Here is a 21,868-nt window from a genome sequence, read left to right as displayed (position 1 = left end):
CACTCCAGGACATTGAAATGCTTCTTACGAAGCCACTCCTTTGTTGCCCTGGCTGTTTGTTTGGGATCATTGTCATGCTGAAAGATCCAGCCACATCTCATCTTCAATGCCCTTGCTGATGGAAGGAGATTTTCACTCAAAATCTCTCGATACATGGGCCCCATTCATTCTTTCCTTTACACAGATCAGTCGTCCTGGTCCCTTTGCAGAAAAACAGCGCCAAAGCATGATGTTTCCACCCCCATGCTTCACAGTGGGTATGGTGTTCTTCGGATGCAATTCAGTATTCTTTGTCCTCCAAACACGAGAACCTGTGTTTCTACCAAAAAGTTCTATTTTGGTTTCATCTGACCATAACATATTCTCCCAGTCCTCTTCTGGATCATCCAAATGCTCTCTAGCGAACCGCAGACGGGCCTGGACGTGTACTGGCTTCAGCAGGGGGACACGTCTGGCAGTGCAGGATTTGATTCCCTGGCGGTGCATTGTGTTACTGATTGTTACTGTGGTCCCAGCTCTCTGTAGGTCATTCACTAGGGCCACCCTTGTGGTTCTGGGATTTTTGCTCTTTTGTCTTCCCAGCCGGGTGCAGGGCTACAATTTTTTCTCTGATGTCCTTCCGACAGCTCTTTGGTCTTAGCCATAGCGGAGTTTGGAGTGTGACTGACTGAGATTATGGACAGGTGTCTTTTATACCGATAATGAGTTAAAACAGGTGCCATTAATACAGGTGTGACGGCCCCTGGCCGTTTAATAGTTAATTTTCTGAGGTTCTTCCAGTCAGCTGATCGTCGCCTCCACCAGCTGGCTGCTTCCCCTCCCACTGTGACGACAGCTGATCGACGCAGGGCGGACCGACGACGTCACCGCCGCTGATTGGCCACGGGAAAAGGCGCCAAGCTTCTTAAACCTGCCGCTGTCAACGTTCTATGAGGTCGCATTCGACAGCATTCTGCCGCGGTCCTCCTCGCCAGCTATTTGCTCGCCATTCACTCTTGTTTGCATTTGATCGCTACTTTGATACACTCCTGCTTTTTTCGGTGAGGTCTTTTGTGTTTATTCGTTATTGGATCGTTTTTGTTCACCACTGTAAATAAGAGCACTGAAGCAAGTAAGGGTAAGTCGCCATTTCTGTTCAACCCATTTTCTCCTGTTTTTTATAGAGTAGGAAGTTAGGTTAGAAGCTGTCTTTTCTTTGTTCCTTTTACATGATCAGGGTTTAGTTAGCGGGAGCGGTTCAAGTATAGTTCCTTTTGTTTGTTTTTTTGGCCTGGGCTTACCCTGAAGTCACGCTTCGTCGGCATTCTGTACATATTCTTTGCGAGTCTGAGTTCTGTAAATAAATTTGTGTCCACTCGTACATTTGTGTGGCTTGTTTTATGTTACGCCCTTCACGAGCCGTCTTTGGCACGTAACAACAGGTAACGAGTGGAGCCTCGTTAGATAGACCTCATAAGAGCTCATTAGAAGAAGTTAGACCTCTTTGACAGCCAGAAATCTTGCTTGTTTGTCGGTGACCAAATACTTATTTTCCACTCTAATTTGGAAATAAATTCTTTAAAAATCAAACAATGTGATTTTCTGCTTTTTTCCCCCTCATTCTGTCTCTCATGGTTGAGGTTTACCCATGCTGACAATTACAGGCCTCTCTAATGTTTTCAAGTAGGAGAACTTGCACAATTGGTGGTTGACTAAATACTTATTTGCCCCACTGTATGTGGAATACTTTGGAGACCACTGCCCTAAACTTGCATATCCTTTATCCCAATCATGACTATCTCACTAAACGTATTGCAAAACTTTACCTAAACTCAAATTCGTTCTTTTTGAGAAATGCCCATCCCCAAAAACAGACATGCAGAAGCTCTCCAAGGATGTCATTACCGCTATCAAGAAATGTTGAAGATCAGGACCAGTGCTTGAATATCGATTATTGCAACATGCCGGCTCAACTCGTCGTCACGCCTCTGGTCATGTGATAGCGGCTCAGCGGTAGAACTTAAAGGATCAATACTTGATAGAAGCTCGCCATCCACTCCTACTCAGGTTAACATGTACTCCAGTATGCAACTTTAAGCTCCTTAATCACTTGTTGTTTTTCTCGTCATGTCCAAACAAACTTGTCGTGTAGTCCTCTCTTTGGCAAACTTTATTAAGATGTGAAAACCCTTGGGGAGACTGCTCTCATGTGCTAAAGAGGGTTAACATACTGTCAGGGTGCTTTTCAATTATTTTGGCTTTTTATGGTGCACATACTAGAGGTGCACAATAATTATCGGTTCGATAATTATCGGTCCAACAATAGGAATTATGACGTCATCCCAATAAATCCAATAACATTATTAATCAGTCCGATAAAATACTGTATAATGTTTTTGCTACGGTGTCGGTGGATTAGGATGTGTGCGTTTAGTTTCCACTGCTGATTTGCCAGTATGCAAAGTTTTTTACTGTTCTAGAGGCTGTATTTTTCCATCACTGAGTGATTCACCTTACTATATCAATTAGCAATTGTTTGCATTTTACAGTGTTAGTTATAAGTTAGTAAGTTATTGAGAGACCTTTTAGTTGTTAGGCTTGCTGTCCTATAATTACCAGGTTAAGAAAGTTGTTTCATGGGCCAAGACCACAAAAGTCTCCTGTCCTGTTGCACCAAATGTTTTATCTGGTGACAAAGCACAATAGCCGTTTGGTTTATGTTTGTTTTAGTTCAGTGCTCATTGTTCAGGGGAACACATAGTCAATGATATTGACTGATAGTGATTGACTCAAATTATTTGAAAAAATAAATATGGGCACTTTATTTGAAGTCAAAACTGTTCTTGTCTTTGTATAATCTTCATGTCATCATGAAAATAGTGGTAAGGTCAAAGGCAAATCTATGCTGCATCCACCAGTAGTATTTTTTACTTACATGTGCTCAAAAACTCAGGTGAATATACATTTAAAAATTATATATATATGTGTGTGTGTGTGTGTTATCGTATCGGTATCGGCAGTGAGGAGCAGGAAGTTATCGATATTGGTATAGGTTTCAAAAAATGGATATCGTGCACCCCTAGCGCATACAGTATCTAACAAGTCAACAATATCCTCATTATTGTTGTCTATATAAAATAATGAACTACAGATGTTTTTGAATAAATTTTGGGACCGTCTGACATGGATTAATGGATGATTGATTGTGGGAAGGCTAGATATCAAAAGATGGAGTTGTCGGGATTAGTAACTGGCGGTGGACTTCAATGGCGACCTCTACTGGTACTGTACAATATGACAATATCAACTGCCAAACCTACCGACATTTTCTCTAACATCATTATCGCCATTGTTAGACCTGTTCGTTCAATAAGCATTTTGGCCAGCAGATGCTGAACAATGTTCGCCGACTTGCTACATTGATGGCATTCCATATGCCAATCGGCAACTCCACTCTATATTCTCCATTGATTGTTATATTGATGCAAGGGCCCTGATGGAAATTGGCCGACGAGTTGCTCACAGCACACATCGGGTATCTAGTCTTATAAAGATATTAAGCAGCCCAAAATTAACAGGAAGTGACCATATACGACCTCCAAATCAACAGGAAATACAGGGCGGTTCAAAAAGAATGACCCCATTTCAGCTACTGATCTCAAAGTTTGTGAATTTTTTTCTCTGGGGGTTTGTAAAAGATAAAAATCTTTGTTCTGCTATTGCCAATTGCCCTGGAAAACTTAGAACATCGAATAACAACAGCGATCAATTCAGTTGATCCTGGCGTGCTTCATCGTGTTTGGGAATAATTCTCATATCGTATTGATTTTGTTCGTGCTGGAAGGGGTGGCAATATCCAGCACTTGTAACGTGAAATAAAACATGTTAAAACAGTTAGTAAGATACTTGTAGTATAAGTTTTATTTTTTGCTACTTTTCCTTCGTAAAATATTTTAATCATGAAATAGGGTGAGTTTTTTAATCACCCTATACCTGAAATCAACAAGGATGATCTGGAAATGATCCAAAAAACAAAAGGAAGTGTCCAGGAACACAGACTTCACTTTCAGTTAATGGAAAACGGGACGCAGGACCCCTCCATAGGGTGCCTATCTTTAAAAACTATTTATAAAAAAAAAAAAAAAAAAAATTAAAATCTTTTCAAAACCAAAGCGCTAGCGAAAATTACCCGATTATTTGAATGTAAAGTTACACTAATGTGTATGGATACAAAATCCAACATGCCAGCCAGCACAAAACAAAGAGCTTTTTAAGGAGTTTCTATAGATATGAATGTAAAACAGTCTAGATTCTTGGTTAAAAGCAAAGAACCGGGCAGTTATCATACATTTTAGATAAATATTTCAAGCTAAAATTACGCTAATATTTTCCATTCATTCCATTTTTTTTTTCACATTTCAAAGTGCATGCAAGGTGCTATTTTATATACTAATTACTAGAGGCGTGCAAAATTTCCGATTCTTAGATTATTCGCGATTCGGCCGTGGAAGATTCGAGAACGATTCACAAACATCCAAATTCCGATTATTGAATTATACCAGGTAAAGCGGAAATAAAACGCAGTCAGCGCTGTCTTCGGGACGCAATGAGGAACGGACCGAGAGGAAATATCATGTGCAGCTAATGCCGCTAGGTAAAAAGAAAACATTAATACCTGACTGCGGCCGTCAGCCGCTACAAACAGCGCCCAGTTGCTAGTTGCTACAAACATATGGCAACATACGGCTATGGTAGATATCACATATATCTAGACTAGATGTGAAATGTCAGACTTTCCCGCGCTAGTAAACAGGCGCCATCTTAAAGCAGTAGACTTCTCTAGAAGGCTCTGTTGTAGAGAACCCAATTACTTTTTATCTAAAATACGCCTAAATCGGGAAAATCTTGACTTGAATCTATCTTTAAATGATGAAACAGTTTTAAAACTTTCACATGTCGAAAGTAGACGTGAGGGAAATTATGGAATAACGGGCGCAATTTTAACAACTTTAACGGTTAATTCACAGCATTAAATTAATTGAATGTAGTTTAAAGCTGCTGATACAGAATAGGGACTTGAGTATTTTATTTACTTTTTTTAACAGGTAACTTGATACTAAAATAGTAGTTTGTTCCAAAATTGTTCAAAAATCCTCTCAGGCTAAATAAACCAAATACACAAAACATTAAAAATGGGGGGAGGGGGGTATCAATAATCGATTTATAATCAAATCGGAGTCTCTGAATCGTAATCGAATCGTTAGGTGCCCAAAGATTCCCACCTCTACTAATTACCTTGAATCATCAACCTAATGACTCTTGAGACATTCCTGCCTGCCTGTCATGTTTCCACCTAAATCTAAACGCAGCGTGTGTTTGAGTTTATCGACTGGCCCTGTCCCCTACAGGAAGCCGTGGCGCAATGTCTGTAGGTCAGTATTTCTCAAATAGTGGGGCGCGCCCCCCTAGGGGGGGGCGCATGTGACCTCGGGGAACATGCTTTTTTTTTGCCGTACTGGAATAAAGTGTACTTGCACATCCACCCAGTGGGTGGCAGTGGCGCTCTCATTTTCAGAGTGCGCGCTGAGAATGCGCTTTTTTCGTGCCGTTTGCCTTTTAGCTTTGACTTTTAATACAGTGGTGATGGGGAAAGACCACTGTTTACTGTGTCTAAAAAAATTATAGCGGACAGCCAGAAGCCAAATCAATTAAGACGCCACTTAAAGACATTAGACCCCAATCTCATTGATAAGCCGCTTGATTGTTTTTCAGCGAAAACGTGCCGAATATTGCCAACAATTGTCCTGCTTTGTCAGTGTTATATCAGTAAATAAACTAGTGAGCATTGTTCGCATGCTCATTGCAAAATAACTCCACACTATTGCAAAGGAGGTAATACTGTGAGCAGCAAAAATAAAAACTGTCCTTCTGTCCAAGGACACCTTTTTTTTTTTCTTTTATTCAGTTTTGTTTTTTCAGTCAATTTTTTTTGGCATATTGTCCTCATGAGTGAATGTTTCTAATTGATTTTAATTTGTTATTATTTACTGATTTTATTACATTTTATTTTTCTGTATCAAATGGTCAAAAATGTACTGTAACTTGAGTGTATTTTTTACAGTTTGGATGTGACTTTTTTTTTTTTTAATTCAGGCAAATTGATGCGCGTCAAGTCTTCTCTGTTACAAACAAAACAATGTTAATAAAGTTATACTTTATTATAAGTTGATCTATGTTACTTTTTTTCTTCAGAAGAAAAAAAAAGGACACAATGCTAGGCAGATGTGTATTTATAATAGTAATTTTATAGACAAATGATACTATTTACAGTGGCGGCAGAGAGTTTGGGGGGGGCGCGAAACATTTACGTCTTCCTTGGGGGGGGGGGGGGGGGGGGGGCTAACAGAAAATAATTGAGAAGCACTGCTGTAGGTACTGTCTAATCAACTGATAGTGAAATCTATGCCAGGAATTAACCAAAGTCAACAGGAAATCATCAGAAATGACCAAAATTCAATCTGAAGTGACAAGGAATTGCCCCAAAATAAATAGAAAGTCACTTGCTATTGGCCTGAAATCAACAAGAGCAAATATGGAAATTACCTGAGATCAACAAGAAGTAATATGAAATTGCCTCAAAACTTTTAGGAAGTGACCCGAAATCAACCGCCGTGACAGCATTCACTTGCAGTTTCTCCAAAAAATTGCATTCTCTAGTCCTTAACTAACATTCCAGATAAAATAGTATTTTTGCACTCCTACAAAGGCGACACATTTTTAAAGATTCATGTTTTGTGTATCTTTGTAGAAAAAGTCATTAAATTTCAGGGTGAAAGAATGACATTTGAAGTAATTATATTGCTGTCAAATGTCAAAATGGGTCGAACAATAAGCTCTGTAAGGGTGAAAAGGGGGATTTTCTCCAAATGAATCTCTTGGGTCATTGTGTCAAGATGGAGGCTGGCGTAATGGATGTAATCACACAGAGAAGACCCCGCCAGTTGAAATTAGCCGTGGTATTCACCGCGGGACGAACCTTTTAAAACGACAACAGGAGCCGAGTGACTTTTTAACACGATGTCGTGATTGAAGGAGAACTTGAAGAGAAGCGTCGAGGCCGTAATCAATAGTCTTTGTGTATGTCTTGAAAGGCCGGTCTTCAGGTGAACCCCTGTGTCTTCTGGGGCCACTTTGAGGAATCGTTGAATGTAAAAGGCCAACCGGAGTACCAAAAAAAAAAAAAAAAAAAATCATAAAATGGGAGCCCCGCGGATAGCGTGGAGGACGCGGAACAGTTGAGTCGAGCACTTAGTGCACAAAAGGCCCGGCGAGGGGGGAAAAAAAATCGACGTCTTTCTTGGCACTTCACTTCGTCAGGCGCGACTCTGCGGCGTCTGACCTTCAGCCCAATTAGGGAGCGAGAAGGGGGCGGGGACGCAATTACCCCGCGAGCTGACACCCACGCTGCTAACGCTCATCATTATGCACGTTTTTTTTTGTGCGTGTGTCTTTATACATTTCAAATGAGGAACTTTTGCTCCTGTAAAATGTGCCACTGATTGGCTGTCACCGCTCAACCCGATGCTGACTCACTAGCAGGTTTAATATCACGCTGCGCGATGCATATTCATCACCGGCGCACTCCAAAACCATTCAGAGGATGTGATATTTATTTAGAAAAATACATCGCCGCATGCGTTCGCTCACGTGTGAATTACAATGAACGTTCACACCTGCCTTATATAATATTCCATTGTAAATTGCATCATGTAATGAAAATTTACAGGTCAGTAATACTGTATGTAGGTCCAATACACGAGGAGAATAATACAGCAGCGAAAATATATGCAACTTATTACAGCATACACCGACCGCACAATGATAGCATGTTACGAGTGGACAAAAGTATATTAAAAAAATTCTCTTTGGATTATACTTTAACATAAATAATTCAAATACTTTGTTGGTAAAGCTTAAGATTTGTTTAAAGTGTGAAAATGAGATTAGGAATGCTAGCAAAGATGCTAAAGGTAGCAGGGGTTGTTCACTTGTCTCATGCTTCTTTTTCAGGCTTTGTGTAGCCTTGGAAAAGGAACAAGATTATTTTTTTTCAACTTTTAAAAGAGTGACGTCAGCATGAAAAAGAAGTACGCAACGATTTAGTGAAAAAGCTGCAAAAAAGTCTGAAAAGGAAGAACATAACAAAAGAATGTGAAAACAAAGATTGGATTGAAGCCTGAAAAAACAATACCAACTGATCATTGGATACACCGTGACAGTAGCACGATACAAAAAGTCTGAAAAAGAAGCACAGAGCAAGAGAAAGGCACATTGTCTTACATAAAATGGGGAAAATGAAGTGCAGCACGAAAGAAATGAGCCAAGCGTGCGCCACAAACTCTTGAAATGTCTGAAAATGAAGCACAGAGTGGGCAGCAGCACTGAAAACACAAATGCTTGACAGGAGCAGAGGAAACGGAAGAGTTACAAATCTCTAAAAAAAAAAGAAGCATGGAGGTCCAGAGAAAAATGATTTTTCTTCTCTGGACTTCCATAGGAAGAAATTAGGAAAGTCATGATACATATAAACAACAAAAAAGTTTTAAAAAATGATAAGCACTGAAAGTGTGAAAGCAATTCGAAACACAAAAAAACTGAAAACGAAGGTCAGAGTGAATGAAGTAAACGATTTTAAAGCAGATTAGTGGCAAAATGTTGACACTGACTCGGTCTTGTTTCTTTGTTGTCAAACCTTGTATTCTGGCATTCAGAAAACGGTGTCCTCCCTAGCTCCGCCGTACCATGGAGACAATCTGGCCCAAGGAGACCTGGCAACCGCAGATGGCTTCTCACTTCCGCACGACTCAAGCGAGCTAAGTGAGCCGGCCGAGGATCCCTCGCCCTCGTAAGCGTACGTCATAAGGCGGTCAAAGGGTGGCGCGTACGGGTCCTCATCCGCCTCCTCTAGTCGGTCCAGGATGAACTGCCTGAAGACGTCGTCCTCGGGCCCTACCAGGTGAGACTCTCGTAGAGACATGCGGATGCTGGCCCGGACCTCCTCCCGGGCGAGCTTCCTCTCACGCCTCCTCGGGTGTGGGCGAAGCGGGACCGGCGCGGCGAGGTTTCTGTTCAGTTCTTGACCCGCGTCGGCGTAGTACAGCACCTTCTGCGAAACAGTGTCGGGCAGCTCCAGCTTGACGGCTTTCTTGCGGGCCTCGTTTTGCTTGCGCCGGCGCCGCCACAGCAGCAGCATGAGAATCGTCGAGACTGTGGACAAAGCACGATGTTATTACTTGTAGACATGAGTGACCAAATAAAATGTGAGCCACACCACCAGAGTGTCAAAATCAGTGTTGTTTTCGTCAACGACGACTATAATGAAAATATTTCGTCGATGAACAATTTTTTTTACGACAATGACGACAATGAACTTAATACGTTTATTGGGAGACTAAAACATAATGACACGAATGCCAGTTTTCGTCTGACGAGACGAGAACGAGCCAAAAATGTGCCATAGTTTTTGTCACATGTTCACAATGTGTGTCTGGTTATGTGCTTTCCCCCCCTCCCAATTAACCCGCTACTGTCCTCTCCAGTCTTCCCATTGCCTGTTTTGAGATACACACGCTAAGATTAGTCTTTTATTCTTGGCAAGAAGAGAGAATATGCAATGTTACTTTAGCCTTTAAAGGTTTGTACTTAGTGATCATCACACACTAAATGTAACTTGTAGCATTAGCATAGCATTCACGTTCGCGTTGGCATTAGGCTATTGCTAACGGCGAGCGTCCTCTTATTCTATGCTGAATGATCATCACACACTAAATGTAACTCGTAGCGTTAGCATAGCATTCACGTTCGCGTTAGCATCAGGCTATTGCTAACTGCGAGCGTCCTCTTACTTTTAGACAATTTTATTATTTTTTTAACATACAGTTTGTGGCGTCCTGGTGGATATATATATATTTTTTTCATTTTACAGACGAACTTTTTTTTAATTAAACGACTAAAACTACACGAAATTACTCTTGAGTTTTCGTCAATAAAAATTAGACGAAGACAAACACATTTTGGGATGACTAAAATATGACTAAGACTAATAAGTATTGTCGTCCAAAAGACTAAGACGAAAATTAAAAGGGCTGCCAAAAACAACACTGGTCAAAATAAAGATATGTTACAGCTTTATGGTTGAACTCCCACCTCAGAAACTTTCACGTCAAGGTTAGAGAGCAGATGTTAGACCGCCATTCCCAGTGTGGCTGTGTGGTGGTGCCAATTTAACATAACTGATCAAAATTAGCCACGCTAGCTGGCCTAATTTTTGGCTGTATTCTCACATTTGAGGAATAATGTGATTACTTTCCCAATTCTAATCGGATTTCCAATATCTTTGCATTTTTGGGAAGTTCGTCCATAGCTTATTAACAACGATTAAAAAAAAATTTTTTTTTTTTTAATTCTTGAATTAAGAGTCTAATTTTGATGGAATGGCTCAAAAATAAATATTAGCATGAGTTTTGTTTTTAGCATGTTATGGGTGAGCGAAAACACCAAGTAAGGCTTTTATACACTGTAAGAAATAGCAAAACAATGTCTTATTAGTAATGTTTTTTTCCACTACTCTATGACATTTCGGCACAAAATTGAGACCTTGTCCACACATAGCAGGGTATCTCATTAAAGAAAGATATTTTCCAACTATTTGGCCAATCATCCACACACAAATGCAGCATTGTTTTAAAACCCTAAGACCAAAAGTTAAGATGGTAAAGAAAAACCATGCTACATGTGGTCTGTCCCAAAACTTTTGTCCCTATAAGATAAGCGCCCAAGCTAAACCGTTGTACCAAACAGTGTTACAATGATGCAGCAGCATTTGTTTTTCCTCTTTTTTTCCTGCTTCTCATCTGTCAAGGGTGTTAGCATAGCGGGCATCGCCATTAATCTTTCATAGCGTGGGCGCGGGGACCACACCAAGCAGCAGAGGTCATAATGAAGCTCTTCACTATGCCGGAGACATCAGCGTCCCGGGTTGATGGCCCTCGGCTGCCGGCACATCACCGGCAGCTCCAGAGCGTGTTGGACTTGTAACTCACAATCAAAGGGAGCGGCTGTTAATGGAACATTCCCGCTGTTAGGATGCGTGTTTGCGTACTTGCCACAGTGACTGAAGGCGGGGGGGCTGGAGTTCAGCGGATCTGCTAGAGGGGGGAGAAATGAACAAATCCAGACTTCTTGACGGAACCCTGAATTTACGATGTCTACCACAAACTAACATACAAGACGCATAGGCAAGACCATTTTAGCATTGCAACATTACAGGTTGACGGGACACGGGGCTCAGGCTGATCCGTAGGGGGCCTATTTTCCAAAACTTAAAGTTCAAATATTTTCAAAACCATCGGCCACTACCGGCCTAAAACCAAGACAGGCACCTCCCTTAGGCATCTATGAGTCTCCATGAGCAGTAACATAAAAAAAATCAAAGTCGTTGCCTAATAAAATCCCGATTATTTTTTTATACAAGTACAACAAAACTTAAAATGGGTATAAAATTCTCAAATTTTACGCTAGATGCACAAAAAACACCAAATGCAGAGATAATCATCTATATTTTCAGGATCAATAGCAATACTTAACATATAAGTTTTTGCCCAAAATAGCAACTCCATTTTCTTTAATTTAGTGCAAGTTTTCAACAGCTAATAAATCACTCAATTTTCACATCAGAAACTTAATACTTCAGGAAAGCATGCAGAATCCTCTTAATTTTACTGAACAAAAGCAAAATTTTCATTTTTCTATATAAAATCACAACTTATTTAGGTTGAATTCCGCTAATGTGTAGAGCAGGGGTGCCCAAGTCCGGTGCTCGAGAGCCCCTATCCAACTTGTTTTCCATGTCTCCCTCCTTGAACACACCTGAATCAAATGATCAGCTCATCAGCAAGCCCTGCAGCAGCCTGATAATGATCCTGATTATTTGAGTCAGGTGTGTTGGAGGAGGGAGAAATGGAAAACAAGCTTGATAGGGGCTCTCAAGGACTGGACTTGAGCACCCCTGGTGTAGAGATACAAAAACCAACATGGCGGCCGTCACAAAACAAAGAATTATTGTAAATAAATGCTTAAATCATGGAATTTCTGTAGATATGAATGTAAAACAGTCTAGATTTTCTGTTAAAAGCAAAAAACGGTCGGTTATCAGTCATTTTACGTAAATATTTCAAGCAAAAGTTACGGTATTATGTAATCCAACATGGCGGCCATCACGAAACAAAGAGCTTTTGAAGTTGAAAATTCATGCAAATAAATGCTTAAATCGCGGAATTTCTATGGATATGAACGTAAAACAGTCTAGGTTCTTGGTTAAAAGCAAAAAAAAGGCAGTTGTCATTCATTTTACGTAAATATTTCAAGCCAAAGTTAGCCTATCCATTGATTTTTTTCCACAAAGTTTCAAAGTGCAAGGTGCTATTTAATATAATTATTACCTTGAATCCTCGACCAAATCACTCTTGAGACACTCCTGTCAGCTTGTATGCAGTAAAACATTCGTCCTATTTCTACTTAAATCCGGCGTTAGAACGCAGAGTGTGTTTGAGTTGATCACAGTTAAAGCCAACTCAACGTTCTGCCTGGGTCGGCCCCATTCGGGAAGACGCGCCGCAATGTCTGTGGCAGCTGTCTTGTCAACAAAGGGCTTAGGTTTGCATAGGGACGGTAGGAACATAACACTACCAACTTTTCAGGATGCTCAAATTGTCCCCACCAACTTTTAAGCAACCTTATTTGCATTGTACAATGAGCTCAGCTATGAAGGTAATTTAGATTGTCTTCCCATGTGTTGTTAGGATAGAATTGACCCTATACCATTATTAAGTGAATTACTTTTATTATGTTCAGACTTATATTTACCCCTTTTCACTTGCCATTTAGTAGTGCCGGTCCGTTTTTTTCCCCCTCAAACGCACGCTTGATTGGCTGATGATTAGAACCCTTACATTCACATAATCACGACAGAAATGCATGTCAATATGCCGCCTCCTCCACCCCCTTTGAACAGGAGGGATATTGGAAGGTTTTTTTTGTTTTGTTTTTTTAATTCCGGCCAGCAGCAGCCAGTGTAAGTAATATAAAAAAAATGTCAATGTTGTACAGGTGGGGAACACACCACTAATTTTGCTACTGAAAGTCCAACCAGCATCAGAGTGTAACTTTAAACTGTGTGAACTGGCTAACCTATAAAACTTGAGTAGAAAGCTGCTTAGAGATGTGTTTTCCTGTATGTTTTCTACTGTGAATGTTAATTCAACTCTGCATTTGGTGCATTTATTCATTAATTAAAATGTATTTATTTTCTACATCATTTAAAAAAAAAATATTTGCTGCAAATGCACATTTTAACCCCCCCCCCCCCCCCCAAAAAAAAAAAACTTCAAAAGCACCACACTCTAAATTTCCTTTATATGAAGTAAGCATTTTGAAAAATTTGACTTTTTTTCATTTTTATGTAAGAACCAGCCATTTTTGAGAAATGTACCAAATCTGTTTGGTCTTATTAATGTCCCGTACCCAGCAAAAAGTGTACATGCAGGTTATACTGTTATAGCGTCCCTACCAATTTTGAGACCAAACCTAAGCCCTTGTTGTCAACTGATGGTGGATTCTATGGTAGCATATCATACATATGCGACATGACTAGCGGTAGCATTACAAAGTAGTCATAGCAGTCATGTTAGATGGAGAACTCCTAAAAATTCTGATCCTTGAGTTCAAATTAGTAATCAGACACTGTGGTTGTATTTGTTGCCACCGCTTAACATCTCATTAGCCAAATGCTTTCCAGCCCCTGAGAAACAATCAATTCGCAAAGTTCACCTCGGAACGAAAACATAAGCAGCGACTTTGTCGAGGAATGAGCAACGAGTCATGAGATATCAACTGAGGTGGGTCCTCTATCAGGACTTTGTCAAATAGGGCTCACGTTGGAGGCGCGGGGAACTAATTTGGCGTGTCTGTGGAGTTTTTCAAGCTTTTAACTGGGTTACTGCAGAATCAGAATCTCTTTATTGTCATTGTACTGATACGACGAAATTAAACAGGTGAAATTTAAGGCTTTTTTTTACGTCCAATTAGGACTGAATTTAATGCCAAATCCCCCAAAAAATTATGCATTTGCATTCACATAAGACAGTAAAATGTGAAATTTAAGGAAAAAAGACCAACAGGTTGAAATTCAATGCCTTTTTAAGGCATTTAAAAAGTTGTTTCATAAATTTAATACTGTGTAAAAAGGAGTGCATCTTGACTTTTGTGTCAGCGCAAATCTGCACATGACACTACTGTGATACACCACATTCCATTATTCCTACATTATTTAAGATTTGAATAAGTTTCCTTAAAAAAATGTGTTTCTTTTTTTCATCGTATGTTTCTTGTAATGTTGCTGCTGCTTAAACAGGTCTCGCCAAGTAATGTTTTTAACTAAAATTTGTGTAAATTTTAAAAATTCAACAAGAGGGTCAGGTTTTGGTTTCCTGGAAATTCAGAAAAAAATGAAGTAGGAGACATCAAGAAGACATTGCTAAATACAATGAAAAATTTAATAACAATGTGAAGGTGACTGCTCATTGGCTACGAATGGATCTTATTGCACAACATTCACAGACTTCGACCTGTGCGGGACACTAAAATACAGCCCCTATGCTTCTTTTTCAGGCTGTTTCATAAAAGTAATGACAAACTCTCACTCTCTACTTTTTTTTCAAGCTTTTGCACTCACAGTTTGCGCTATGGATTGTTGCCCGCTCACCTGTGGCCAAAACCAGGCACACCAGCAGTGCCACAAAAGTCTGCAGGCTGACCCCCATGGACAGGGCCAGGGCTTCCACTCCTCCGGAGGGACAGTGCCCGGCGGGCTGGCAGCTGCACACACTAATGGTGAGAGTTGCGGTACTGGACAACGCCGGCGAGCCGCTGTCCATCACTACCACGGGGAGGAAGTAGCGTATCCTGTCCTTGCGGGTGAAAGTGCTCCTGCGTGCCACCACGCCCGCCGTGTTGTCTGGAAGGAGAAGGACACTTTTCAGTCGACGTGCTTAAAAAAAACATGTGAGTGCTGATATTTTTAGTGAAGAAAAATAAGCTGCATGAGTGAATATGGAACACATTTCAAAGCCGAGTGTGAAAATTAAATATTCAGCATGTGTAAAAGCAGATTTGGAATATCTGTTTCAATACTTGCTGGAGCTTTCAGAATGGAACATGGCAGGAAATGGACGAGAGATTGAGCACAGGCATTCATTTCATGCACAGCTCAAGCTCCTTCCTTTTTACAAACAACAACATTCACTTTTGCGAGACGTTTTTGCTGGTCAACATTCAGTAGATGGATGCTTAACTCATTCACTGCCACTGATGGCAATAGACGTAATGCTACATCATGTAGCATATATATTCAATTATGATTCTTTTGTATTTTGTATCTTTATTCCCAGTTTTTTTTCTTACTACTACCATAGTACTTTCAACATGACAGTCTTACTGAACAGTAACTCATTGGCTGCCAATGAGAGTGATACACGTCAAATACATTTGGACTAAGAGGGCTAGCAGTGTCATTAGAGCTAAAGATGTGTTTTTGTATCTTTTAAATTTTTCACTCAGAGGCGTTTGAAGAATGTGTGAGGCCGCTCTACCGTGAGTTACAAATTTGAAGACTAGCTGAACTCATTACCTACCATTGACGGCGATAGACGTTCAATAAAATTAGACTAAAATAGCTACTAAAGACAGATTTTTATGTCTTTTCACTTTGTGTAAGAATGCCTATTCATCTACTGCAGGGGTGTCCAAACTTTTTGCAAAGGGGGCCAGATTTGGTGTGGTAAAAATGAGGGGGGCCGACCTCAGCTGACGTCCTTTACGGAGAACAATATATTTAAGCAAATTTTAGCAAGCCATTGTGTGTGTCACATTTTCTTTTTTTTAATCAATAATTTCAACAATCTCGCAACTTTTGTACAACCTTTGTAGCATTCTCTTTCGCCTCTCGGGCTCTTGCGAAATACTTCTGCCGTGAAATTAAACTAGCTTCAAGTTGCTTCAATTTCTCACTACGTATCTTCTCTGTAATCTTGTCGTACATGTCAGCGTGTCTTGTTTGGTAATATCGCCTGACATTGAACTTTTTAAAAACAGCTACTGTCTCTTAGCAAATGAGGCAGACACAGTTGTTGCGTATTTTAGTGAAGAAATAGTCCAATTTCCACCTATCCTTGAAGCGTCCTCCGTCGTAGTCAACTTTCTTTTGTTGTTTGTCACCATTTTAGAAAATTGGGGTAATGTTGCTTAGAGTGCTGCTGCCTTTTAGTGGGTAAATGAGGAGCAGCGTTTAGTGTGTAAGCTACTTCATATGCTGGTAGCAGTACTACTGACCAATTTATAAGTCTGTGTGCGGGCCAGACGTTATTTGATTTTATGACAGAGGCTGGGGGCGGGATGAAATTTGACTACGGGCCGCATTTGGCCCCCGGGCCGGACTTTGGACATGTCTGATCTACTGTATGCTCTACCCCATTTTGACTTGCATGACTACATTGTAGCACTAATTGTAGTCAAGTAGCATGTACTGTATTAGTGCTGCAAAGATTAATCACTTAACGCGAGTAAATCGATTAGAAAAAAACATTTGAATTAAATCTTGCTGCTTCGAATATTCGTTTAATTAAAGTGGCGTTGTAATGGTATGTTTTGCAAGTGTTTGCATTTAGTTTAATTGATTTAGGGTGGATACACTACACTCTAGTTGCAGCAGAGAATATTATATAACTCATTTCACATGGCTGAATCCAGCTGCTCCCTGTTAAGCTAAGTTTTTGTTTGACCTAATGGTTTTTTAACGCATTCATAATTTAGTTTAGAGGCATATCTAGCCGTTTTTTGTGGAAATATGTGTTTGACGCATTTGTTAAGAGCACTGCAAAAAAAAAAAAAAAAAAAAAGAAGAAAATTAAAGATTTTATTTTATAGCATTTAAGCTAGCAGATTTTTGCTATATAAGTTAGCCAATTGGTCTTTTGTTGTACTTAGATCCACATTTATTTATTTTCTATACCGTTTGAAGCTCAGCTCAGCTATTTTTAATTTTTTATGTTCCTTTTCTGCTTACTCTATTATTCAAACTATTTTATCGATTAATCGACTACTAAAATAATCGATCACTGCGGCCCAATACCCTATATTCAATTATGATTCTTTTGTATCTTTATTCCCCATTATTCTTTCTATTACCATAATTTTCGCACTATAAGGCACACCTGACTATAAGCCGCTACCCACCAAATTTGGCACGAAAACTGCATTTGTTAATGGATAAGCCGCACTGGACTAGAAGCTGTCTCACTGTATTATGGAATATTTACACCAAAAGACATTAACCGGCAACACTATTTGACAGCGGCATCATATGACTGTCATAAGACCAAATGAGCCACCATGAAGCTTTGAACCAATTGGCTGCAAAGCTTTAATGCTTCAAGAAGCATTATTTGGCCATCACAGCCCCCTTGGGGGAGACAGTCAACCTCTGCTGCCACCTGCTGTCAACATTGTTGTTGTCTAACATGCCTCGTAGCATGCATTGCAGCGCTACAGATGTAAATAACAATTAAAATTCATGTTCTATAGTAAATATTTCTTAAGTTACTGTTCCGGTTGTTTCATTTATTGCTAGTTATGGTATTTGGTAATACTTTATTTGACAGTGTTGCCATAAGACTGTCATTAGACAATCATAAGTATGCCTTGACACCGTCATGAGCATTAATGAATGCTTATAACAGACGTAATCTAGTGTTATCCAGCAAATTATCTCACTTTTGAATGGATGTACAGTAAAAGCTGGACATAAATGGAGTTAGTGACATAATTTGCCGGATGACACCTAATGACAAATGCATTCAGTAATGCCTATGATAGTGTCATGCCATAATTATGACAGTTTTATGACAGTCTTATGAAGCCGCTGTCAAATGAAGTGTTACCTAGTAACTCAAATAAATCAACAAATAAGCCGCACTGGAGTATAAACCGCAGGATTGAAAATGAAGGAAAAAAGTAGCGGCTTATAGTCCGAAAATTACGGTAATACTTTTTACTCTACAGTGAAACTGAATATTCACTCATTGGCTGCCATTGACAGTGGTAGACATCCAATCCATTTTGACTGGGAGAAGCGAATGAACGAATGGCATGACTGTCAATGGCAGCCAATGATTTCACCAAAAAAAATTTTAATGAGTGAATAATTTTCACAAAACAGCTATACATAAAAAATACTGAATTCATTTTGTAAGTAAGAGAACTATGGCAGTGTTTTACTGCAACCTTGCAAAAATTACCACACATGTTTGAAATCCTACCAACACAATATGTGCAGATTTGTCAGAAAAGTCAAGTCCCAGGCACCTTGGTTATCCCGAATGGTGAAGTTCGGATTGATGTTCTTGTCTGGGACCATGGAGAAATAGAAGTGGTGACCCTCGGAAGGCTCGTCTGGATCGGTTGCGCTGAGCAGCTGAATGAGCTGCGACCCACAGACACATAGAAAAGACATGCAGGCGCTGTGAGAGTCGAGGAACGGCAACATGGCTCAAGAAATCTTGGAGGGCCATGCATCATAACAACCGAATGGAACTGGACAGCAGTGTTGTGTAGGATGCCAGTGCCCGGGGCGAGTCAGACAACACAACATGACACAGTTTTGCTAACGACAGCTACTGACTATGCCAATATGTGGGAAATGTTATACCACAGAAAATAATCAACATTTGTACACGTCACTCATAGGCTGCTATGTCATCGTTTGAACCCAACGTTCAATTCCATGCAAGTTTCCATAATAAACCGAAGTAAAGAAATGCAGCTGGCTGTAAATCTTGTGTTGAGTGTATCGGCCCATACCTCACCCGCCTGCGTCCCCTCGCAGATATACGGCTGGTAACGGCTGGCCAGCTGCGGCGCGTTGTCGTTTATGTCCAACACCTTGATGGACGCCACCACAGAGGAGGATAAACGCTTCTGCGCTGAGAGAGGAGGAGCGAGGAGAGGTTATCGTAAAGGCTTTACGTCGCACATAACACTCCAGATGGATAAACATCAGACTGGGAAGACTTACTGGTTTCTTTAGCGACGATCGTCAAGTTGTGCCAGGCGGACGTTTCTCGGTCTAGAGATTTGGCGATGGTAACGGTTCCATTGGTTGGGTCGATTCGGAAAGCGTTTGCGGCATCGCTACGTTTGTCAAAGGAGTATCTGGTGGAGTGAACACACATGGCTTTTAAAGCATGTCCTCAACTGAAACAGGCATGAAAATGGGTCAGGGGTTAAAAAGGTGAGAAAGGTGTGGAGGAAATATGTTCCGGCGTTCTGCACAAAATGTCCGCAGTCGGCAAAACGTCCTACATGTGGTGAATTTGACCATTTTAATTTTTCACATAAGGCTTAATATTCGAGTTAACGGGGGTTTAATTAGTTGAAGGAGTTGATTTCAACCACCGTTGACTCGCGCTAGCTTAGCCACTCCGGAGCCCTGAAACTAACAAATAACTGACAAACTGCACAGAATTTGTTAAAATCATTTCCAATGACTAATTAAACCCCGGCTAACTCAAAGATTAAGCCTAATGTAAAAAATTCTGAACTTCCCCTTTAAAATAAAGACCATTGAATATGGCCCTTAAAATGTTGTCTATACAAGTTTTAGAGCAATAAAACAAACAAAACAAATGAATAAAATGAACAGGAATCCTTCAAAGTATTTCATAATGGGTCCAAATTATTTTTCGAACAGATCATGTGACTATGGAACCTTAGAGACAGCCGTTTGCATTGCTTAGCCAAAACTACAGCTGAGGAGGCAAGATGGATATTTAGAATTTCTTTAAACCTAAGCTTTCAAAACCCTCAACAACAACTGAGCTTGAACCGAGGATTGAGCACGAGCAGTATCAAAAAGTCCTGGCTGTCGTGTTACCTGTTGTGCTGTAATTCCAAGTGGTGCTTGAATTGGATGCTTATAGCGGTGGACAGTCTTTTTGAGCCAGCGCAGTTTGCAGCGCACGGGGATATTTTTGTTATCTTTACTGGACAAAAATGTGAAGTAATGGCTGTGTTTCCAGTGTGCAAATGCAGCCGTTTGTAGTATATCTCCTGCCTATTTCATTGCATCCTGGTGAGGTAGCAAGGCTATGTTGTTTTGGCCGCAAACTCCCAGCGCTCACGCATCATGGTAATACACGAGACCCTTTTTGTTCCATCCCCGATTAAAAAATGTGACATGTGATGTCACTCCCATGACTACAGTATTCTTCATTCTACACACATTATGGGGCAATAACAAAATAGTAACGCACAGGCATCAAGGAAAGTAATTTTACTCAGATTACTGATTTAGAAAAATGAACGCGTTAGATTGTTCTTTACTGAAAGAAAGTAATCAGATTAGTTACGCATTACGATACCGCCTTATTGACAACACTGCTTTTATATTACCGTTAAATACACAAGCTTGACCTACCTTAACGGGAGCTATTTTTTCACCGGACGCTCCGGCAGTGTTCAACGCAAGCTGCAACGAACGGCAGTAACTTTGTCATACCACAAAATATGAAAACGAAAACCATTACTCACTAAATTCAATATGCTGGCAAATGCATTCATCTAAAAACAATTGGGAGTGATACTTTACCTCCTCCAGCGAATGTGAATTTGTGCTTAGTACAAGATCATCTCTCGCAATTAGCGATCTTTGACGCTCTTTTTTTTTTTTTTTTTTTTCCCTCCCCGCATACAAACTTGTTTCTCTCTCAGCGGCTGTGATTAACCTCAATGAAGTTGCTGTCATAGCTAAGCCTTGCCTATCATTCGTCTTTGTAAGTTTTTAGTAACTTTGTGTATTGAATTTGAAAGGAAAATGTGTGTTTTGTTTTTGACGAACTTTTTCATGAAGCTAAACTGTTGAAGCTACTCACATGTGGAAAAATACGAGTGTACAACGTTTTAAATGTATTCATTTGGTATATTTCAGTTACCACGATTTGAGAGATCAATAAATTGAAGAATTTACGCCTTGCGTTTGGAGTGCTTGTTTTTGGGTTTGCTGGAATAGCGTCACTGACACACGCAGCATCAAACAGGGGAAGGGGTAAGCGCTTCTGCGCCAAGCTAATTCTGGCTGCATTTTCGACACATGAAAAATAACGAATACGTACTACTGTATGACGGAAAATTTGAGTGGTTTTGTAACCGCGACGTTTTCATAGCACGGTAATCCGTGAAGGTAACTGGCACATGCCTACAAACGACCCCCCACCCCTTAAAATTTTTTCTCCTCGGATCTACACGATTCACGTAGGTCATCCTTTTTGACTTCAAAACGGCGAATTTCGCCGAAAGGTGAGAGATTTTCATGCCTGTGAAAACTTTGGGAAGAATTTGAAATGGCGAGAAAAGTCCAATTCAGTAAATAAACGATACAAAAGTCACTATGCCGTACACGTATTTGTATCTTCTTTTAAAGTATTATTTGGACAGGAATAAGACCATTTGACAGCTTGGGCTTCGCAGTTTTTGTAAGCATTTCCTTCCCTTGCTGGCTCCCAGATTGACATTCGAGCTGCGTTGCAAAATTGCAGCCTAGCAAAAAGTTTTTCTGTCCCTGACTGCAGTTCAGTGCCAGATTAGGCAGCTTAATGGCTGTCAAACTGGCGTAACAATTAATGTATTTTTGCTGTAGTCCATCCATGTTAAGTTTCTTGAAACTGGACCTATTCTCAAAGAGGCACTAATGAACACACTGAACTCCTAGCACAGCCGTCCA

At 40.2% G+C, this 21,868-nt stretch overlaps 1 protein-coding gene across 6 annotated transcripts in view; it reads right to left on the bottom strand.

Moving 5' to 3' along the window:
• Nucleotides 1-7,551: 7,551 nt before the first annotated feature.
• cdh19 (cadherin 19, type 2) overlaps nt 7,552-21,868 on the bottom strand; it is a 337,720-nt gene continuing 323,403 nt past the window's right edge. For all 6 annotated transcript variants that reach the window (XM_057824224.1, XM_057824227.1, XM_057824225.1 and 3 more), the window contains 5 exons: nt 19,166-19,302; nt 18,952-19,073; nt 18,457-18,574; nt 14,801-15,052; nt 7,552-9,246 (listed from right to left, as the gene is read on the bottom strand). In XM_057824224.1, coding sequence (XP_057680207.1) covers nt 8,747-9,246; nt 14,801-15,052; nt 18,457-18,574; nt 18,952-19,073; nt 19,166-19,302 — 1,129 coding nt within the window. In that variant the 3' untranslated portion in view covers nt 7,552-8,746. The remainder of the gene's footprint in view (nt 9,247-14,800; nt 15,053-18,456; nt 18,575-18,951; nt 19,074-19,165; nt 19,303-21,868) is intronic.

The sequence above is a fragment of the Corythoichthys intestinalis genome, chromosome 20, assembly GCF_030265065.1.
Source record: "Corythoichthys intestinalis isolate RoL2023-P3 chromosome 20, ASM3026506v1, whole genome shotgun sequence".
In the NCBI taxonomy this organism is placed as follows: domain Eukaryota; kingdom Metazoa; phylum Chordata; class Actinopteri; order Syngnathiformes; family Syngnathidae; genus Corythoichthys; species Corythoichthys intestinalis.
This window is presented reverse-complemented; position numbering and strand designations above follow the sequence as displayed.